General features: G+C 36.1%; 1 protein-coding gene across 3 annotated transcripts in view; it reads left to right on the forward strand.

The window, feature by feature from the left end:
* Window positions 1–23,888, forward strand: part of Polr3b (RNA polymerase III subunit B) — a 129,698-nt gene that overhangs the window by 44,353 nt on the left and 61,457 nt on the right. For all 3 annotated transcript variants that reach the window (XM_046429545.2, XM_046429548.1, XM_046429547.2), the window contains exons 13-16: window positions 12,302–12,463; window positions 17,445–17,645; window positions 19,436–19,598; window positions 20,755–20,908. In XM_046429545.2, coding sequence (XP_046285501.1) covers window positions 12,302–12,463; window positions 17,445–17,645; window positions 19,436–19,598; window positions 20,755–20,908 — 680 coding nt within the window. The remainder of the gene's footprint in view (window positions 1–12,301; window positions 12,464–17,444; window positions 17,646–19,435; window positions 19,599–20,754; window positions 20,909–23,888) is intronic.

Consider the following 23,888-nt stretch of genomic DNA (forward strand, 5'->3'; position numbering starts at 1 on the left):
AATTGGTGAAACTGTATTTCAGTAGCTTAACTTCTTTATTAATTTTTTTAGCATTTTCATTGAAAATCAATTGATGAGCTGTCAGCATATTTTCCTTAAATTTGATTTGCTCAATAGTGCTCCTGTCTTAAGCAGACAGAAAGGCCTCAAACTAGCAATAAAAGGTATTCAATATTATCACCAGCATTCCATCCCTTTTAATCATTTTCTTCTTGACCTAAATAATGTGGTTTTTTGGTGTGTCTTGGCCTTGTAATTTCTCACTGCTCTGGTAACTGGACAACATTATTTCTCCTAAGTTGAAAATGTAAGAGTGGAGAAATTTATTAATGAGGCAGTTTTTCTGTTGACTGTGCTCTTAGTTTTCACTTGTTTGGTACATTTCCTTGCCTTTGAATTAGGTGGCTGCAACAAATTCAGCTGGGATCCAAAAAAAAAAAACTTTGTCATAATTTGAGACAAAAGTGTCTAAGTGTAGGAACTAATTAAAAGAGAACTGAGCTTTTGTGGTGTAGGTTAAGGGCATTTGATTCTGTTCAGGATGCTTATTCAAGTTCTTTTTGCCAGTTTCCACAGGAAGTGGCTGGAATGGGCTTCTTCATCCCCTCTCACCCCTCTGCACCTGCTTCCATTCCTATATTCTTTCTTTCCATGAGTGAAACTGCTGGGTCTGACTGTAAGAGAGGATTAAGCTCTCAGAGGAGGAAGTTTTCTTTTTAGAACACTCCAACAGTAAATTCAAGTCCCAGATCCTAGCTGCCCTATCTGCAAAGTTGGTTTTAATAGAAAAATGGAAAGATATGTCTAGTTTAAGGAGAAAAAGCATAAAATTTAATCCCATTTAGGAAATTCTTTTTCAGTACTAACTAGAGGGGAAGACTCATTTACTTTGAATATATTCTTCATTGAGAATCAAAAAAATTATCTTGTTCATTGTAAACGTTCACAAATGTAGTCAGTATGGAATTTGGCAAATCTTTAGTTTAAACTTCACTCAATATCAGAATTCTTTATGTTAATAATTAGTATAAATGTAATATCCCCATAGTACTATCATGTTGTATTAGTTAATTTAGATCAGATCACAAATATATTGAGCTTTTTTTCTTGCTCTGTAAAGAAAAAAAATAATACTTACAAAGGAAAGAATAGGAGCTAGCTAGTACAGTTAATTTTCAGGGGGATTTAGTATTTGTAATATCTATTATGTTTAATATTAAACAAGTGTGCCCATTTTTTATTTCTGGTAAGCCACCTTCTTAGTTTTTCCTCTTTGTGAATTTAATGTAGCTGTTGTTCTGGTTATCTGTTGCTGTGTCACAGGCTATCCCAAAACAGTGGCTTAAAACAACCAGTTTTTTTAGACTCCACGATTTTTCAGGTCAAGTGCTCAGGCAGGACTTGGCTATTTGATACTTCTGTTTCGGAGGTCACGTGTAGTATTCTGCTATGGGATTCCAGGGAGAGCTGAAGGTGAGGTTCAGTGAGGACCTGGCCTTTCCAGTGTTGTATCAGGGTGGCTCAGTACTCCTGAGAGTGAGCAAGACAGAAACTGCATGACCTTAGTGCCTAGTCCTCAAAGTTACACACCACCACTCATCTTATCCTGTGGATCAAAGTAGTCACAACTCCCCCCACCGTGTATTTGGATCTTTGGAGTACATGAGGCACATCTTTCAATGTGTATGGAGTTTAGGAGTCAGCTAGATTTGGGTAAAGTTTATATACAGAATTCAGGGGTTTCTTTGTGTGGTTCTCTCATTTCTGAGATTTCCCTTTACTTTCCAGCTACTCAAATCCACTAACTCTGGTTCTTCGTTCAGTATCATTCAGTGATACTCACGCTCTAATTTTTGCCTTCTAGTGCCTTCAAGGAGTTTTAAATGTTTTGTCCAGACTTTATTATCTGTAGAGGAATCCATCTATTAGAAACTATTACACAATTCTGGAAACAGACCATCTTACACTGTTTTTGTAAATTCCTGTTTCATCTCATTGATTTGGCTTTCATGACCATACTATTTAAAATATGTCACTGTTGTTTAATAGCATTTAATTTTTATTGTGTGATTTTTTTAACATTAAAATATATTACATATGTAAGTTATGAAGGGTACAAATAAAATGAACACTCTCAAAGTCACTACCCAGCCCAACTTAAGAATTATACAGATCATCAATACCATTCTATTTACTTGTTACTCTAGTCTTTTTCTCTTCTTCCCACCATTCAAAATACTTGTTTATTATTTTCTTGATTTATTACATCATTTACATTTTTTATTTTAAAGTTTTAAAATCTTATTATAAGTTTTGCTTACTTTTGAGCTTTATAAAAATGGATTCATACCATATAACTTTCTTGCAACATTTTTTTCATTCAGCATTATTTTTAAGATTCACCATTCATTTTTATTTTTGTATTATATTCCATTGTATGCAGGTAGAATAAGGTAAATATCACTTTATCCATTCTATTGACCAAAAACTTCATCATTTCCCTTTTTTGAAAATATTAACATTATTTGGGCTGGAGTTGTGGCTCAATGGTAGAGCACTGGCCTCACAAGTGTGAGGCACTGGATTAGATCCTAGCACCACATGAAAACAAATAAAGTCATTGAGTCCATACATAACTAAAAAAATATATTTTAAGAAAATATTAAAAATAATTAATATTGGCCTGGCTTCCATATATTTGAGTTTCTACAAAGAGGATTGCCTGTTCATGGAGCTGAGTTAAACCTTCAATCTAACTGGAAAATGTCAAACTAGCTTCCCACTATTTGTATATCAGTTCCTGATGATCTCCATCCAAGACTTGGTATCAAATGTTAAATTTTTTGTCTGTAGAGTGGATGTAAAATGATCTCCTTTTGGTCTTACTGTATATTTCCTACCTCATATCACTGATAAGGTGGAGCCTTTTCCATTTGGTATTAACCAGTCCTGTTGTTCTTTTCCTTGAAATGCCTTTTAGGTTATTTGCATTTTCCTTATTGGTTTCAAGGAGATTTTTTTTGTATATTTTGAATTCTAATTTTTAATCAGTTGTATGTGTTGTGGATGTCCTATCCCAGGTTAAGGTTTTTTTTTGTTTTTGTTTTTGTTTTAACTCTGATACTTTAGTATCTACAAGTTTGTGGTCAGCTTTATTAGCTCTTTCTTTCAATAGTTTGTGTTCTTTATATTTTAAAAAGGCCTTTGGTATTTGTTCTTCATTTCTTCTGAAATTGAATAAGGAATCTGTTTTCATTTGATTTTCAAAGATGAGTATGTTGGCTATGTGTGTGTTAGCTTTTCCATATAAAGTTTAGAATTAGTCTGTTATTTTTTCATTAAAATTGGAATTATGCAGATCAAATTTGGAGAAAATTTGTAATCTTAAAATATTAATCATATAATAAATATTTTGCTCTTTTCATTTATTTAGGTTTTCTTTGATGTCTTTCAAGAAAGATTTCTAATTTTCTTCATGAAGGCCTTGTACCTCTTTTGTTAGATTATTTCTAAATCCTTTTGGGGGTTTTTGATAGGTTTTTTTCACTAAAAATATTAAAAAATTAAACATGTACATAAATAGAATAGTAAAATTAGCTCCCATACATCCATCCCAAAACTTGTTTTATCTGTATTCTCCTCAGTTCCCTCTTATGCTGCCTCCATTTCCCAGATCACATGATTATTTCAGATATCAAATCACATTCTAAGAAGACTTTGAAATGTATCTCTAAAAGATAATTAAAAAAAAAAACCATAACACTGTTTTCATACTTAATTTTTTTTTCTTTTGGTGGCAGTAGCGTTTGAACTGAGGACTGTATACAGGCTAGCACTATACCACTGAGCTACATCCACAGTCCTTTTTATTTTATTTTGAGATAGCATCTTGCTAAGATGCCCAGGCTAGCCTCAAACTTGGCAATCCTACTGCCTTAGCCTCCAGAGTAGCTGAACTTACTGTCATGCACCATCATGCCCCATTCACACCTAAAATTTTTAAAGAATAGTTACCTCCTATCATCAAAGATTCGTGGTGTATTTAGATTTCCCCATAAATGTTGTTTCTATAGAATTTGTTGATATGTCTCTTAAGGGTTTTTTATTTTGTTTTGTTTTTTTAAAATCTAGAGAGTGTATCTGTGTATATGAAGAAAGTAGATCCTTTGTACTAAGAATTGTCTACTTTCTGGGTTTTGATGATAACATCCTTGTATTAGGGTTCATCAGAGAAACAGAAACAGGAGGGAGGGAGGAAGGGAGGGAGAGAGAGAAAGAGAGAGAAAAATTTATTATGAAAATGACTCACTTGATTATGAAAGCAGGGAAGTCTCATAATGTGCTGTCAGAGATCCACAGAAGCCAGTAAGGGAGCTGGTGTTGTAGCTTCAGTCTGAGGCTAAAGACCTGAGAACCTGGGGATCCACTGGTGCAAGTTCTGGAGTTGAAAGATAGAAGAATGTGGAGCTCTGATAACCAAGGGCAGGAGTAGATGGGGGGCTGCTCCAGAAAGAGTGAGGGAAATATCTTCTTCTACCCAGATCCTCAACAGATTGGATAGTGCATACCCACACTGAGGGATGGCAGGTCTCCTTACTCAGTTCTCTGATTCAGATGCTGGTCTTCCAGAAACACTGTCATAGACATACTTAGAAGTTGCTTTATCAGATGTGTGGGAATCCCATAATGCAGTCAGGTTAAGTCCTAAAATTAACCATCATGAACCATCATTCTCTATGGTGTCTTTTTTTTTTTTTTTAATTGGTCCTTTTTAGTTATATGACAGCAGAATTCATATTGATATAATTATAAAAGCATGGAATATATCTTATTCTAGTTAGAATCCCACTCTTATGGATGTACATGCTGGTGGGATTCACTGTGTCATTTTCATATAGTTATATTGGAAAACTTTGTCAGATTCATTCCACTGTCTTTCCTTTGCTTATCCCCCCTACTTCCCTCCATTCTCCATTGTCTAAACTACTGTACTTCTATTCTCCCCCTCACTCACCACATCCTCATTGTGAGTTAGCTTCCACTTATCAGAGAAAACATTCAACCTTTGATTTTTTGGGACTGGCTTACTTCACTTAGCAAATCCATCCATTGCAGGCAAATGTCATATAGTCATTCTTATTAGTGGCTGAGTAGTACTCTCAACTGTGTATATATGCAACATTTTCTTTATCCATTCATCTGTTGAAGGGCACCTAGGTTGGCTCCATAGTTTAGCTATTGTGAATTGGGCTGCTATAAATATTGATGTGGCTGTGTCCCTGTAGTATGCTGATTTTAACTCCCTTGGATATATACCGAGGAGTGGGATAGCTGGGTCAAATAGTGGCTCCATTCCAAGTTTTCTGAGCAGTCTCCATACTGCTTTCCAGAGTGGTTATACCAATTTAAATTCCACCAATAATATATGAGTGTACCCTTCCCCACATCTTCACCAACATTTATTGTTACTTGTATTCTTAATAATTGCCATTCTGATGGGAGTGAGATGAAATTTCAGTGTAGTTTTAATTTTTATTCCTCTAATTGCTAGAAATGTTGAACATTTTTTCATATATTTGTTGACCATTCATATTTCTTCTTTTGTGAAGTGCCTGTTGAGTTCCTTTGCCCATTTATTAATTGGGTTATTTAGTTTTATTTTGTTGTTAAGTTTTTTGAGTTCTTTATATATCCTGGAAATTAATGCTGTTTGAGGGGCAGGTAGCAAAGATTTTCTCCCATTCTGTAGGCTCTCTTTTCATGTTCTTGATTGATTTCTTTGCTGTGAAGAAACTTTAGTTTGATGCCATCCCATTTATTGATTATTGATTTTACTTCTTGCACTTTAGGAGTCTTATTAAAGAAGTCAGTTCCTGTGCCTGTATGTTGGAGTGTTGGGCTTACCTTTTCGTCTAGTATGTGTAGGGTTTCTGGTCTAATACCTAGGTCCTTGATTCACTTTGATATGAGTTTTGTGCAGGGTGGGAGGTAGAAATTAAATTTCATTCTACTATATATGGACTTCCAGTTTTCCCACCAGCATTTGTTGAAGAGGCCATCATTACTCCACTGTATGTTATTGGCACCTTGTGTTGTATGTGTTAACTGTATTTTTATGGATTTGTCTCTCTGTCTTCTGTTCCATTGGTGGTTTTGCCTGTTTTAGTATCAATATCATGCAGTTTTTATTACTATAGCTTTTTAGTATCATTTAAGATCTGATATTGTGATGTCTTCTGCTTTGCTTTTCTCATTAAGGATTGCTTTGGTTATTCTTGGCTTTTTGTTTTTCCAGAAGAATTTCATGAGTGCTTTTTCTATTTCCATGAAAAATGTCATTAAAATTTTGATGGGAATTGCATTGAATCTGTATTGGATTTGTTAGTATGGCCATTTTGACAATGTTAATTCTAGCTATCCATGAACATGGGAGGTCTTTCTATCGTCTAAAGTCTTCTTCAGCTTCTTTCTGTAATTTACATTGTAGAGGTCTTCCACTACTTTTGTTAGATTGATTCCCAGGGGTGGTTTTTTTTTTTTTTTTTTTTTTAGGCTATTGTGAATGGTATGGTCTTCCTAATTTCTCTTTCAGCTAGTTGGTCATTGGTGTATAGGAATGCAATTGATTTATAAGTGTTAATTTTATATCCTGCTACTTTGCTGAATTCATTTGTGAGTTATAGAAGTTTTCTGGTGGAGTTCTTTGGGTCTTCTAAATATAGGATCATGTTATCAGCAAACAGCTAGTTTTAGCACCCCCCCCCCCGCCCCTGCCATTTGTGTACCTTAATTGCTCTGGCTAGAGATTTGAGAACTATGTTAAATAGAAGTGGTTGGCCTCTTGTTTTTCCAGAAGAATTTCATGAGTGGTATCCCTGTCTTATTCATATTTTTAGAGGGAATGCTTTCAGTCTTTTTCCATTTAGAATGATGTTGGCTTTGGGTTTGTCATATATAGCTTTTAAAATGTTGATCATTTTATGCCTATTTTTTTCTGGTGTTTTAAACATGAATGGATGCTGTATTTTGTTAAATAGTTTTTCTGTATCTGTTGAGATAATCATGTGATTCTTGCTTTTAAGTCTATTGGTATGGTGAATTATATTTGTTGATTCCCTTGTTTTTGAACCAAACTTGCATCCCAGCGATGAACCCCACTTGGTCATGGTGCACTATCTTTTTAAAGTGTGTTTGTAAGCAATTTGCTGGTATCTTATTGAGAATTTTTGCATCTGTATTCATCAAGGATATTGGTCTGAAGTCTTCTTTCCTTGATGTATCTTTGTCTGGTTTTGTATGAGGGTGATATTGGCTTCATAGAATAAGTTTGGAAGGGTTCCTTTCTTCTCATCACTGGATAGATCTTCCAAACAAAAACTGAATAAAGAAGCTGTAGAACTAAAAAATACAATTAATAATTTAGATTTAACACAAAAATAGAATATTTCATCCATCAGTGTCTGAATATACTTTTTTCTCAGTTGCACATGGAACATTTTTCAAAAATAGGTCATATTTTAGGACACAAAATAATTCTTAGCAAATACAAAAGAATAGAGATAATATCCTGCGTTATATCAGATCATAATGGAACGAAATTAAAAATCAATGATAAGATAAAAATAAAAATTACTCTTAACACCTGGACACAGCATAAATCTCGTGATGTCTTTTAACATATATACATATTGTTTTTTCTCCTCTCTTTCCTGAATTTCTTATTAACCAGCAATTAAATCTAGAGATTAAATGCTACTGTGGTTTGGCACCCCTTCTCCAAACACTTTATGGATGGTAGTATTATGTGGTTGTATGGTTGTATGTATTTTTTTTGTGCCATTGGAATTGATCTTTGGGTTTAGGTTTTGGGTCCCGATTCTTCCATTGTAATGTTTCCCATTAACTTTTTTCCTGATGGTTTTATTTTATAGCTTATGGTGATCATTTCCTCAATTTATTATTTCATTAGGTCATATAAAATGGGGATATTCTAATATTTTCATTTTAATGCATTTATTAACTGGAATTTTAAAATAAGGAATAGTTTTATTATCACATCTTTGGTTACCCTGGCACATAATCTATGTGGGAAGGACAGTGTTTTTTAAAAAACAGTTTGCAGAATAATGGTTTATGTCTCCAATTTCCTCCAGAGATAAGTAGTCAAGGATTTTTTCCCTTCTTTTTCTGAGTATCATTATAAAGTTAGAAATTTTAACCTGTTTCTTAAATTTAAAAATTAGCTTATCCGTTTTTACAAGTACTTAAAAAAAATACCTGCAAGCTTTTGATTAATATTGTATTTGAATCTGTATATAAATTTAGAGAGAACTGACATCCAAATAATATTAGCCTCCTAATCCATGAATGTGCTATGTATCTCCTGCTGAGATTTTCTCTAATTTCTCTCAGTAATGTTTTAAACCTAGTTGCTTTTCATTTATTGGCCTTATAGCTTAGCTTACAGGTTTGATAAACATTGTTTCCAGTGATTTTCGTGTTATCTGAAGTAGAGACAGTTTTGTTGCTTTTTTTCCCCAATATTTATATTGGTACTTCTTTTCTTGCCCTGTTGCAGTGTTGAACAGGAGTGGTGAGAATGGGTACTCTCTCCTGTCTCCCAATTTTGTATTGGACAGCTTTCCATTTCCTGCCCCTTCCCAGTGGGACCCAGCCCCTGCTATGTGTCAGTGCAGGATCCCTTAACCCAGTGAAAGATGGTATTTTGCTCTCCACTGCTTCCCTCTCGTATAGTACCTCTTCTGGAATTGGTGCCAGGAGGTTGTGCTGACCTGCTCTATGGTAGACTTTTATTACTAGGTGCAAAACCTGGAGAGAACAAGGGAGGTTTCCTCTTCCACCCCCAAGGTCAGATAGATAGCTCTTGCCTCTGCCTTATTCTGAGTGCAGGTTCCCCTTGCCTTCCAAGACTTTGCAAGGCTGAAAGGTTTCCTTACCCTTTCCCAGTATAGTTTAGTTGTGCTGTTTTTTTAATGTTATACAGAAGAAATCATACCATATACATTCTTTTTATATCTGATTTCTTTCACTCAGTGTCATGTTTTTAAGATCCAGCCATAATTTCATGGTTAGTTATTTTTTGTTCATTTTCATTGCTTATTAATGTTCCAATATGTGAATTTGCCACAGAATTTGTCTGAGTATTATTTTTATGGTTTCCAGTTCTTAGCAGTTACAAATAGTGCAGCTACAAATAAATTGTATATGTCCTGATGCAATTAGACACAAATTTCTGTAGAACACCGATATTTATTTATTTATTATTTTTAACCTGTGGAAGGTATTTGTGAGTTTTTTAAAATTTGTTCTTTTTAGATAGATATATATGACATTGGAGTGTATTCTGACATAATGTGCTGATTTTAAGTTCTTTGGGTATATTTGACAAGGAGTATAATTTATTAGGATTCCATTCTTGTAATTGTACATGATATGGAGTTTCACTGGTCATGTATTTATATATGAATGTGAGAAAGTTATATCCATTCTACTGTCTTTCCTATTCCCATCCCCCTCCCTGTCCTTCCCTCCACTTTGACTAATCCAGTGAACTTCTATTCTTCGGGGGTGAGCATTGCATATCAGAGAGAACATTTGGCCTTTTTTGGGACTGGCTTGTTTCACTTAGTATGATGGTCTCTAGTTCTATCTAATATGGATAAATTAAAATGCCATAATTTCATTCTTCTTTCTGGCTGAGTAAATACTCAATTGTGTATATATACCACATTTTCTTTATACATTCATCTGTTGAAGGGCACATAGTTTGACTTCATAGTTTATCTATTGTGAATTGAGCTGCTATAAACATTGATGTGTCTGTCACTGTAGAATTCTCATTTTAACTCCCTTGGATATATACCAAGGAGTGGAATAACTGGGTCAAGTGGTGGTTCCATTCCAGGTTTTCTATGGAATCTCCATACTGTTTTCCAGAGTAATTACACTGATACACAGTCCCACCATCAGTGTATGAGGGTACCCTTTTCCCCATACTCACCAACATTTATTGTTACTTGTATTCTTTTTTTTTTAATTAGTTAATTTTACAGTAGAATGCATTTTGATATATAGTACACAAGTAGAGCACAACTTCTCATTCCTCTGGCTGTATATGGTTCAGAGTCACTCCAGTAGTGTAATCATATATGTATATAGGGTAATAATGTGTGTCTCTTTCTACCATCCTTCCCATCTACACAACCCCACCCCTCCCCTAACTCCCCTCTATACAAACCCAGAGTTCCTTCATTCTTCCCTATTCCCCCACCCCACTATGAATCAGCATCTGCTTATCAGATAAAACATTCAGCTTTTGTTTTTTTGGAATTGACTTATTTCATTTAGTGTGATATTCTCTAGTTCCATCTATTTAACTGCAAATGCCATAATTTTCATTTTTCTTTAATGCTAAGTAATATTCCATCATTATGTACATTATTATATAAAGAATATGTACCACATTTTCTTTATCCACTCATCTGTAGAAGGGCATCTAAGTTGTTTCCATAGTTTAGCTATTGTGTATTGAGCTGCTATGAACATTGATGTGGCTATGTCACCACAGTATGCTGATTTTAAGTCCTTTGGGTATAAACCAAGGAGTGGGATAGCTGGGTGAAATGATGGATTCATTCCAAGTTTTTTGAGGTATTTCCATACTTCTTTCCATAGTGCTTGCACCAATTTTCAGTCCTACCAGCAATGTATGAATGTACCTTCCCCCCCCCATCCTTGCCAACACTTATTATTGCTTATATTCTTGATAATTGCCATTCTGACTGAGTAGTTTTGATTTGCATTTCTCTAATTGCTAGAGATGATGAACATTTTTTCATATGTTTGTTGATTGATTATATTTCTTCTTCTGTAAAGTGTCTGTTCAGTTCCTTAGCCCATTTATTATTTGTTTTTTTGGTGTTAAGTTTTTTGAGTTCTTTATATATCCTGAAGATACATGCTCTATCTTTGCAGGTGGCAAAGATTTTCTCCCATTCAGTAGGCTCTCTTTTCACATTTTTTTTCTGTAATTGTAGATGGACAGCATGCCTTTATTTTATTGGTTTATTTTTTAATGTGGTGCTAAGGATCGAACCAGTGCCTCACACATGCTAGGCAAGTACTCTGCCACTGAGCCCCAGCCTCTCTGTTCACATTCTTGATTGTTTCCTTTGCAGTGAAGAAGCTTTTTAGTTTGATACCATCCCATCTATTGATTACTGATTTTAGCTCGTGTGCTTTAGGAGTCTTGTTGAGTAATTAGGTCCTAAGCTAACATGTTTGAGTGTTGGGCCTACTTTTTCTTATAGTAGGTGCAGGGTCTCTGGTCTGATGCCTAGGTCCTTGATCCATGTTCAGTTGAGTTTTGTGTTGGGTGAGAGATAGGGTTTTCATTTCATTCTGCAACATATGGATTTCCAATTTTCCCAGCAGCATTTGTTGAAGATGCTATCTTTTCTCCAGTGTATGTTTCTGGCACCTTATTTATGTAGGTTTGTCACTAAGAATACTGATTCTTAAAGTGCCCCTTCCTTCCAGCTGCTCTGACTTCTCCTGGGTACTTGTTAGAAATGCAGATTATTACTGTCTACCCTAGACTTACTGAGTCACAAACTGTAAGGGTGGGGCTAGCACTTTGTGTTTTAACAGTCCTCGGCATGTAACCTTGGCATGGTTACTGACCCTTCTAAAGTTTGAGAACTACTGCTGTAGGGGCTACACCTAGGAGAGAAGCTACTGGGTATAAATGATGGGTAAATAATGGCAGGTTGTTTTCTAACTGATTTGCATTTTTACCAGTGTTACAGGAAAGTTCAAGTGGCTCTACATCTTTGGTTTCATTAACTTTTTATTGGTACCCCCCCCCCCCACACACACACATACTCTTTTTTTTGGTTTGAATGTTTTTATTTATAAAATTAAAAATTAGGTCTCTAGTCAGTGAAGTCGAAACAACTGGAAGTGACTAGTTTAAAGGTGTCTCTGAGTGCAAGATGATCTTACCATCTTTGCTCTCTACTGTAGTGTCAGGCATATAGAAAATCATGTATGTATCTGTCAAACTGAATTTTAAAATACATATTTTTAAGAGTTTCTTTGTCTTTTTTATTTTAAAAACAAAGCCTCAGAGTTTATTGAAACAGCCCTGAAGGGTGGTGTGTAGAGCTCAGTGGCAGAGGTGCTGGCTGGCATGTGGGCTGTCCTGGGTTCAGTCTTCAACACTGTTTTGCTTTATGAAAAATCATCATATACTTTTCTTTCTTTTTCTTTTTTCTTTTAGCTTTTATCTCTTCTTTTTGAAGATTTGTTCAAAAAATTTAATTCTGAAATGAAGAAGATTGCAGACCAGGTGATTCCTAAACAAAGAGCAGCCCAGTTTGACGTTGTGAAACACATGCGCCAAGACCAGATCACCAATGGCATGGTGAATGCTATTTCCACTGTAAGTCTTCTTTTAGGATTTTGGAGTTTGTGAATTTATTCAGTGAAATGGAGATTTAAAGGACTTCAAGAATCCAGGTTGTGTGTGTGTGTTTGTGTATGAATTTAAAGGAATGTACAAATAAAAATTTTCTGCTTTGGAAAACATAGTCTAAAGTGTAAATTGTCTTAATAGTTTAATACTGTAGTAACCTGAAAGTTTAATACTGTAGTAACCTCCCTCAGCTGTGGGTTTTGCTTTCCATGCTTTGTTTCATTTACTCATCTTCAACTGATATCTGAAAATATTAAATGTATAAGTTTTAAATAACTTTTATTACCGTATATTTTAATTTTCAAATTTTATTGTTAGTTATTATTGTTTACCTCTTACTGGCCTAACTTACAAAACAAACTTCATCATAGGTTACTTATGTATAGAAAACACATAGGATGTATAGGGTTCTGTGCTTTCTGCAGTTTCAGACATCTACCAGGGTCTTAGAATGTATCATGACTACTGGTAACTTTCCTGCCAAATTATACTTCCTTCTATATAAGACAAAAAGAAAATAGATAACACATGGAGGGGAAAATTCTTCTCTTTAAACTATTAATAACCTTTCTTTTAATAACCTTTTCTTTTAACTTTCTTTTTTGTATAATAAAATTGACGTATTTCAGGCAGGTTTATTATTTGGCAAGTTTTGTCCAAAACAATACAAAAATGTTTCATTTCACATTTAACCTAATGTTTCATTTAGCTTATATTCTTCAGAGACCTATCAGCTGTTCCTTTCCTGAGCAATGAATTCAGTCCTCAGCAGCTGCTGTATATTCAGGGTCTCCAGCTATTCACCAAAGGTTATCAGATAGGTTTTAGCTCCCATTTTTGAAGCATAGCAACTATAGGTCTATCTGATGAAGTCTGGTTCACATTTTTGATGCCATACATACAATTAGTTTTATGGATGGGATCTTGTCCCAACAAAAGGGTAGTGTAGCCCAACACAATGATTCCCATAACGATGAGAGAATGAGTGCAGACCTGCTTCAGTAGTTGACTTTGGAAATTTCCAGTGGTCTGTGTGAGCAGCACCTATAGTGATAGCTGCACCTAAAGTGGAGGTGCACCCTGCCTCTGTGCCATTTAGGCTCTTTAAGCATGCTTTTGTGAGAACTGCTTTTCCTTGCTTCCTGACCCATTTTTTTAGGTCACAACAGCTGTTTGGAATAGTTTTTTTGCTTAGTGGCTTTGCTTTATCTCCCTGACAGGGCTGCTTATTAAGAAAATTAGTAGTAGGCTTTGTGGCAGGTGTACCCCAATATGAAGGCGACCAGGAAAGATGAACCTATAATGTTCTGTAGTGTTGCTTTAGTAGAATTCTTAATATTTTTAGACTCTTTGACTATTTCTCCCTTTTGTAAAAAACCTGCAGAATACTGGGACAAATTCTCATGCTGAACATCTTGGCTTCACTCCCTACCTACTTCCTGATTGCTATCAGCTGCTGCCTTATTTTTAGCTTTCTACCAAATATTTTTTTACCTTATTTATTCTTATATTTATTCTTATTTTTTACCTTATTTATTCTGTCTGGGCATAAGTTAGTTTACTAGATTCTTTCTCATTTCAAGGATAAATGGAGTTACCTAAATGAGCAATATAAATAAGTTAATTTGTGAAATTTGTGTATTTGCTCTGTTTCCTTGTTTTATAATAGAATTTCTTCTTAGAATTAATTCTTTTCCACATTATCAAAAACTCAAGGTTTTGAAGTGATGGAGCTTTGTTGTAATGAAGAGAAGACTTCAATTTGTGAAGGAGCTCCAGCGAAGTCATATATTTCAATATGAACAGATCATTTAATATCTTTTTGTAGCCATGCAATTTATCTACTATGAAGGTGTCTAAGCTGGGATCCAGAAGTCTGCGTCCTGAAATTTGAGTGTCAGATTTTGTGTTCATAGTATTTTGTACATTTTTCTCAAGAAAATATTTATAGTTGTCATTAGGTTCTTTTTTAAAAATTGGTTCTTTTTAGTTATACATGACAGTAGAATCCATTTTGATATAATTATACAAGCCTGGAATGTATCTTTAACTAATTAGGACCCCATTCTTGTGGATGTACATGATGGTGGGATTCACTGTGGTATATTCATATATGAATATAGGAAAATTATGTTAGGTTTACTCCACTCTTTTCCTATCCCCACTTCCTTCCCTTCATTCCCCTTTATCTAATCTACAGAACTTTCCTCCCTCCCTCCCTTATTGTGAGTCAGCTTCCACATATCAGTGAAAATATTCAGCCTTTGGTTTTTGGGATTGATTTATTTTACTTAGCATAATAGACTATAATTGCTATAATACTGATGTGTATATATGCCACATTTTCTTTATCCATTCATCTGTTGAAGGGCGTCTAGGTTGGCTCCATAGTTTAGCTATTGTGAATTGTGCTGCTATGTATCTGCTATACAGATGCATCTGTATCACTATAGTATGCTGATTTTAACTTCCTTGGATATATACCAAGGAGTGGGATAGCTGAGTCAAATGGTGGCTCCATTCCAAGTTTTCTGAGCAATCTCCATACTATTTTCTAGAGTGGTCTCACCAATTTACAGTCCCACCAACAATGTATGACTGTACCCATTTCCCCATATCTTCACCCACATTTATTGTTACTAGTATTCTTTATACACACACACACACACACACACACACACACCAGGAATTGAACTCAGGGGCACTTGGCCACTGAGCCACATCTTCAGCCCTATTTTGTATTTTATTTAGAGACAGGGACTCACTGAGTTGCTTAGCACCTTGCTGTTACTAAGGCTGTCTCTGAACTTGCCATCCTACTATCTCAGCCTCCCAAGCCACTGGGATTTCAGGCTTGCACTACAGCGCTCAGCTTGTTAATGGTATTCTTCATAATTGCCATTCTGACTGGAGTGAAATGAAATCTCAGTATAGTTTTAATTTGCTAGAGATGTGGAGCATTTTTTCATATATTTGTTGATCACTCATATTTTTTCTGTGAAGTGACTGTTTAGTTCTTTTGCCCATTATATGGGTTATTTAGTTTAATTTTGGTATTAAGGTTTTTGAGTTCTTTATATATCCTGGAAATTAGTGATCTGTTAGAGGGGCAGGTAGCAAGATTTTCTCCCATTCTGTAGGCGCTCTCTTTAGGCTTTTGATTATTTTCTTTGCTGTGAAAAAAGCTTTTTAGTTTGATGCCATCCCATTATCGATTTTACTTCTTGCACTTTAGGGGTCTTGTTAAGGAAGTCAGTTCTTGTGCCTGTATGTTAAAGAAGTCAGTTCCTATGCCTTTATGTTGGAGTATTGGGCCTACCTTTTATTCTAATATGTGTAGGGTTTCTGGTCTAATACCTAGGTCCACTTTGATCTGAATTTTGTGCAGGGTGGGAGGTAGGGGTTAACTTTCATTCTATTACATATGGATTTCCAGTTTTCTCAGCAGTATTTGTGGAAGAGGCTGTCTTTCCTCCAGTGTATATTATTGGTACTTTTGTCTAATATGGGGTAACTTTTGTCTAATATGGGTAATTTCTGTGGTTTTGTCTCTGTGTCTTCTATTCTGTCTGGCCTGTTTGGGTGCCAGTACCATGCTGTTTTTCTTACTGTAATTCGTAGTATTATTTAAGGTCTGGTATTGTCATGTCTCCTGCGTCGATTTTCTCACTAAGGATTCCTTTGTCTATTCTTGGCCTCTTTAGTTTTCCAGATGAATTTCATGTCATCAGGTTTTTCAAGGAGAAAGAAGAATCACTGCAGATATAGTTTTTCTCTATGGAATCAGAAAGATAATTGAGCCAACCATTTTCTTGGATATTTTGTTTTCTAAAGTATTAAGTTTTTTTTGTTTTTTTTTTTTTGAGAGAGAGAGACAGAGAGAGAATTTTTTTTTAATATTTATTTTTTAATTTTGGGCGGACACAACATCTTTGTTTGTGGTGCTGAGGATCGAACTCAGGCTGCACGCATGCCAGGCGAGCGCACTACCGCTTGAGCCACATCCCCAGCCCAAGGATATTTTGTTTTCTGCTTTGCTTTTTTGATGCATATTATTTTTTGTTAATTGAATTATATTTGGGGGATATAATTTAATGTGTACAGCTGTAATCCAACTATAAAATAAGATATTTAATATACTATGACATATTTATTGCATAGGATTTAAGCAAATTTAATTTTCAGGAGTCATTTATATGAATCTATTCCACTATTGGCATGATAGCCACAGAGAATATACAGCTTTTAATATGAACATATATAATTTTTTGGGCTGGGGATGTGGCATGTGTGCGGCCTGGGTTCGATCCCCAGCATCACATACAAACAAAGATGTTGTGTCCGCCGAAAACTAAAAAATAAATATTAAAAAATTCTCTCCTCTCTCTCTCTCTCTAAAAAAAAAAATATGAACATATATAATTTTTTGACTCCTCAGACCTGATGAAGAAAGCTATAGTGTATTCATTATTCCTAATAACTGCTATGAGTCATTTTTCTGTTGCTGTATTTTCCTCTAATTAAGACTAACTTTGGAAGACATCCAAATAATAGTGTATTCCAACATGAAATTATCTCTTTGGGCTTCAAACTCATTTTACCTTTGATCAGCTGACTTATTGCTTCCAGTGGACCCTTGGGTTAAACTGACATGTTCCACGTGTGAGTTTTTCAGATGACGACTACACTGACATGATAGGGTTGAAAGAGTGAAGCATTCTGAGATGGTTGCTAGACATAGTTTGTGTTCATCATATTCCTGGAAAACCTCAGCAAGTAGCTGCATAAGTTTTAATTTTAATTGTGACATTTTGATTTAGAAATAAATATCCTGGCTTTAATTTCATGAGCAAGCAGTTCCTATTCTGAACTTCTCAGAGTAACTCCTCAGATTCAGGCAGCATACGAAAGGGTTACTGGTAGTCTCATGTCTGTCATTTTTCTACAGGGAAATTGGTCTCTAAAGAGATTTAAAATGGACCGTCAAGGTGTGACCCAAGTCTTGTCACGCTTGTCATACATATCTGCACTGGGCATGATGACAAGAATCTCTTCCCAGTTTGAAAAAACCAGGAAAGTGAGTGGTCCTCGCTCCCTCCAGCCATCTCAGTGGGGAATGCTCTGTCCTTCGGACACTCCTGAAGGAGAGGTAAGGCACCTGTGTACAGTGTCAGAGGACATACTTGTTGGAGTCTGGGGCTGGGGATTCTGCTTCTGCTCTCATTTTCCAGCCCATGTCTTTTTCTTAGATTAACCACTTATCTGGCAAGAAATAATGATGTAATTTGTTAAGAGTATATCAATATAATTCCAAAACCAGTGTCTGCAGAAGCATTTGATAAAGAAATTCATGGTCCACATTGATTTTGCCTATAATAGTTTATCCCAAGAATCAGTCATATGAAGAGGGGATTAGAATGTGAAAGACAATTGAGAGACCCATCACTTTTGATGCTCAAATGGATCCTTTTTTGAGTAGCTTTTTATTTCCTTTAGATGTGCTTAGAGGACATTGTGTACTCAGGTATAGCTAACTAAGCGTGTGCAGTCCAAAACCTGATAATTCTGACTCACTTAGTGTCATTACCTAAATGCCAAACAAAGGGGCTTACTCCCATTCCTCCCTGCGACATGGCCCCTTTCTCCATTGCATTACCATTGTTAGTTTCTCTTGCTTCCATTTCTTTTAAATCAAACCTCCAAAGAAGGAAGGTTTACCATTGTACCTCAGGCTCCTAACATAGAGCCTCATTTAGAATGGAGGCCCAATAAATACATATTGAATGAATAAATAAGTTAATTTATGATCAGTAAAAAAATGTCAGTTCCAAAATATAACAAATGTTATGATTTGAGAGGGTTAGAAAATAGGATTCTATGCACTTGTGATTTTTAAAAACTCTTCTCCCAGTATGGTAGTTCACATAAATTGGTACAGTTTTTCAAATTTGCATGAGTTAAACATCTTGAGCTTTGGAGCACTGTGTTTCTCAGAGATTCCTTCAGCTAACTTTATTAAGTGGCTAAGTGGCTACTTTGTGCATATAGAAAATGGTTTCCAAGAATTGAAGTTACAGTCTTTAGGTGTCACCCGTGTCCTGAGTGTTTTCTGCTTTTGCTATGTTTTTTCTTATTGATACTTTTGTTGTAGATTTTTGGGGTTGTATAAAAGTCGAAAAGTTCTTGTTATTTTTTTATTATGAAATAATTTTACATACAAAAAATTGCAACTAAGACTTTCCATAATCTTACACCTAGATTCCCCAATGTGAGCATTTTATGTAATCTTATCACAGTTATTGACCTCATGAAATCAACATTAGTGACAATGCCATAGACTGTAGACCTTGTTCAGATTTCCACCAGTTGTCCCAACAATGTCTGTTTCTGATCCAGGTCATGTGTTGCTTTAGTCACCATGCCTCCTGAGTCCCTTTCAGTCTGGAGCAGTCCTTTAGTCTTTCTTTGCCTCTCATGACCAAAAAACTTTATAGAGTTCTGGCTAGTTATTCTGTAGAAAGTCTCTCTTTTCCTGCCAGAAGTTTTCTGTTTTTGTGTAGCTAGATTTATTATTGTTTTTCTTTACTCTTTTCCTATATTATATCATTGTAATGACTTTGATATTCCACTCTCTGGGAAAAATAGTTTCTATAATGTTTCTTTCCTTTTTTTGTACATTTATGATATCATTATCTGTAATTGCAAATATACTGTGCTGAGCATTTATGTGGCTACATCTATTTTACATCTTTTCTTGTTACCTGAGTATAAATTTCTCTGGGCAAAAGGGCATGTACATTTTAAGTTCTTTTTGTAAATTACCAAAATGTCCATTAAGAGATTATACTGCTTTATATTGCCACCAGCAGAGTAGTGAGCTATTTTCAGACACACACTGTACTAATATTCATTCTTAGAAATGATTGTCTTATGTTTTAGGCCTGCGGTTTGGTTAAAAATTTGGCCCTTATGACACACATCACAACTGATATGGAAGATGGACCCATTGTTAAATTAGCCAGTAACTTGGGAGTAGAAGATGTGAATTTATTATGTGGAGAAGAGCTCTCTTACCCAAATGTGTTTCTCGTCTTTCTCAATGGTGGGTATATTATAGAGACATGTTCATCCTTAATAACCTGTTGGGAGTAGGGAAGGAGTCAGTTAATATACTTATATTTAAATCACAAACATATTCTAACTCTGAGCCTAGAAGGACCTTGATTTTAAGGTGGAAGGAAGACAGTGATTCTACTGGCTGCATTATCCAAAGTTCTGAGAGGACACAGCTGTGTGAGTGAAGGATAACACTGCAAAGACTGACTGCTTTCCCCCTTTTGCAACTGCTAACATATTTACAGTGGAATAAGGTTCAGCATGGTACCTTAAATATCTGAGTTGCCCTGTAAAATAACCAGGTCAGCCCTTACAGTGAGTTGAATGTATTCAGCCATTTGATCCTGGATATGTTAGCAGTCTGTGGCAAGAAGTTCCCTCTCTTCTGACCCACTTTCACTTACCTCTTCCTGCCTCCTTCAGAGCCCACCAGAGGCTGGGCTGTAGTGCGCCCATCCTTTCTCCTTTTGACTTGGTGGTTTGTGTGCCTGCCTGATGTGCTCACCCCTGACCACTTAGGTCATGTCTTTCTCTTCTCCCCAATTAGGGATCCACTAACCCTTGCAGGTAGGGCCTGCCAAGGGAGAGTCAGGACCTCAACAGGGCTGTTAACTATCTACCTTCTCCAGTGAATCCAAGAAGCTAACAGTGCATGAACTCTTGGCCTGCACTCTGTCCTGGTGCCTCTGAATCCTTTTGAAAATGGGAGGAAAGCCCAGTGTCTTCGTTTCATAGATGCTGAGCAGATGATCAGTCACTAGGTGTGGGGCAGAATCCTCAGCACTTTCAACTCATTCATCTTCTTAATCTCCCAGTGGAAGTGATAGAGCCAGTGGGCACACGCTGGTGGTGTGGATGCACATGTACACTCACAGCACTGTGCTGGCAGACGAGAACAGTGCAATTCACTTGCACTGCTCCTCAGCCAGTGTGTGATAGGACTGGCCCTGGATTCCAGGGCCCCAGGATGGCCTTGACCATTCCCTGTGCTGCTTCCCTCAGCCTATGGATGGCCACATGTTAATAACTATTTTCAAATGACTATTCAGTATTCCTGTGTTGGGTAAATATTTTATATGAGATTAGGTTTATATTTTGTTCCTATCTTACCTCTTCTTACTTCTTTTACTTCTTTTTCTTAGGTAACATTCTGGGTGTCATTCGAGATCATAAAAAGCTAGTGAATACATTTCGACTGATGCGAAGAGCAGGATATATCAATGAATTTGTTTCCATCTCAACAAATCTTACAGATCGGTGTGTTTATATTTCCTCTGATGGAGGAAGATTGTGCAGGTATATATTGCTAAAAGAGTCCTTTATATTAACTTTTGAAATAAATTGACTTTTTTTTTAGAGAGAGAATTTTTATTTATTTTTTTAGTTTTCGGCGGACACAACATCTTTGTTTGTATGTGGTGCTGAGGATCGAACCCGGGCCGCACGCATGCCAGGCGAGTGTGCTACTGCTTGAGCCACATCCCCAGCCCAAATTGACTTATTTTTGAAGCTTCTTTTTCCTTCTTCAATGTTAAGATACATTTAATTCAGTTAATAAACATTTCAAAGATTAATGGGAGACCATTGTTGCCCTCAGAGAGTTCAGTTTCCTGGGAGAGGAGAAATAATTATTATTAATGATAATCAACTGTACTATTAATAAATGTTAGTCACTACTTATTATTTTAATGGATATACTTATATATAAGGCTCTAACTACATTCAACCCTATGAGGTTGAATTATTATTTTCATTTAGCAAATGAGGAAATTGGGGTATTCCATGAAGTATTCCTGAGTAACTTACCCAGAGCTAGAGAATGGTGGAGTAAAGTTTTTTTTTTTTTTTTTTTAAAGAGAGAGAGAGAGAATTTTAATATTTTATTTTTTAGTTATTGGCTGACACAACATCTTTGTTTGTATGTGGTGCTGAGGATCGAACCCGGGCCGCATGCATGCCAGGCGAGCACACTACCACTTGAGCCACATCCCAGCCCCGGAGTCAAGTTTTTAATGGGAATTCCTTAGAAGTCCCTTGACTCTAGCAGTTATGATTTTATCCTCTGTATTCCACTGCTACAAACTGCTTTAAAAGATTAATAGGATTGTGTTACTTGGGTATAGGGGAAATAAAGAAGGGCTGAGGGAAAGCAAGAATTTAAAAAAATTACATTAGAACTAATGGAAAGTAGGTTAATATTGTTCATTCAGCAAATATTTATTAAGGATTTGTTATGCACAGGTACTGTCCAGCAGCTGAAGGTACAGTGATGAATATGATATAGTCTCTGGTCTTTGGGGGACATGCAGGGGCATCAATTAAGGTCATTATGGTGTTTCAGAAGCCTTCACTTATTTTCTAGTTGTAATTTTTCAACTCCTGATGATGTTAGGTATAAGGCAGTGAGCTAGCAATAGTTGGAAAGCAGAACTGGAAGAGCGGACTGCCATTGTCTGTCTGTCCCTCATCCTTTCCTCCTTCTAGTTATACTATATTCTCCTTTGGGGACTGCCCCTCCCTACTGCATACTGTGTGAAGGCTTTCCTTGCCTAGCAAAAGGTCAGGTATAAGATCCAAGTGAGGCCAGTCATACTCCCTCATCAGATTCATCAGTTGAATTCAAGTAGAATAAATCAAGGGAGGCAAGTAGTTGACATGCTGCCAGTGACCCATGCAAGAGTCTGCCTATTACTCCTTTCTTTCTGGATCCTTGTAGTTGCTGTGATTCCTGTTCTTTCTATGCCTGAACATTTCTCCTTTTTCTTTGATTCTTGTCCGTCCAGTAAATTCTTAGTTTTTCCAGTAAATTCCATGTTGTTTAAATTAGCAAGAATAAGTTTCTCTTAAATATACCGGAGAATGATATGTGTTCAGTCTTATCTTGCCAGTTATTGATTTGTGTGACTCTGAGTATAATATACAAGTCTGAGCCTTGGTTTCCTTGGCTGTAAAATGGAAATAGTAAAGCCTTCCTAGGATTATCCTGAGAATAACTGGCAAGGTGTGGTAAGTTCTTGTAGGGTGCTAATCACATATAATGTGCTTAACAACATGGCCTCATTAGTGGCAGGTAAAACAATGACATGTTCCAGGCTGGCTTTTTAAATGATTTTTCTCTTTCATTACATACAGCATAATAAAGCATATTCTAAAACAAAACAAGTTTGTTTTTTTTTAGCAGTAATTTTACAATGGCAGACTATAGATATGGCAGGAAAAATAGTGGGTTTTATTGAGTTAGTGATCTCTCTCTTCAATTCCTGTGTCTGCCTTCACTTCTGAGTCTTAACCTGAGCTATGCTGCAGCCCTCCCATGTGACATCAGGTCACTCTGCTTCCCTCCAGTGAATAAGCCAGAATTTCAAGGTACTGTTGATTTCCATGAAAAGCTCACCCAGTTCACTTTTCAGCAGCTCATGTTCCCCTTTTGTGATTATGCAGATCCTCTTCTTAACAGTTTAAAGTGCTCATTAGTCCTCACATAGTTATTTGGGCTTCAGGGTGCAGTGCACAAGTGTAGGCTGGTTTCTTGCTTCTCTATGTGAGAGCTGCTGTCCAAATAGCAACGGCCCTTGACGTTTCCATGCTGCATGCCATCCTTTGTGTCAGTGTTTCCTCGCAGTGGCGAAGCCCTCATCGGCCAGTCACCACTGACAGTTACAGGTTAATCTACCCAAGTGCTCTCTCTACCTTCCACCCAGTATGCCAGTGGAGATCATGGAGTAAGGAAGCCTCATTCTTTGCAAAAGTATAGCCATTTGTTTTTGTCAAGAATAGTTAAAGTAACCTATTAGTCTATCTCAGTGGTGCTTATCCTAAATCAGACCATTCCAGAACATCTGGGTATTCATCATCACATCCTCACAACAAATGCCATCATTACCCTTGGTGACAGTGTTGTTGCCAGCTAGCTTTATGGGTTTATAGCAGTTTCCTCTTACTTGTGGGTGGCATGTTCCAAGACCCTCTGATACATTTACAGTTTTAAAAAATATGACATGTGACAAAGTTTTCATTTCCTTTCTAGACTTTGTTGAGTATCGTTTTTGTGTTGCCTTTTCATTTAAAACTGTGTGTGTATGTGTGTGGTGTGTATTTGTGTTTGAGAAAACACCTGTGTGCATGCAGGTAGAGGCCCCTGTATGGTTACATATGCCAAAATTAGTGTTCTCAAGCAATCTGTAAATAACTTTGATCATTTCTACATATTCCCTTATTTCATTATAACAGATATTACTTGCTGGTATAACTCTTCTGTGAAATTACTATTAAGTTG

The sequence above is a fragment of the Marmota monax genome, unplaced genomic scaffold, assembly GCF_021218885.2.
Source record: "Marmota monax isolate L192 unplaced genomic scaffold, Marmota_monax_Labrador192_F-V1.1 WCK01_AAM20220418_F8-fsc00051, whole genome shotgun sequence".
Taxonomy (NCBI): domain Eukaryota; kingdom Metazoa; phylum Chordata; class Mammalia; order Rodentia; family Sciuridae; genus Marmota; species Marmota monax.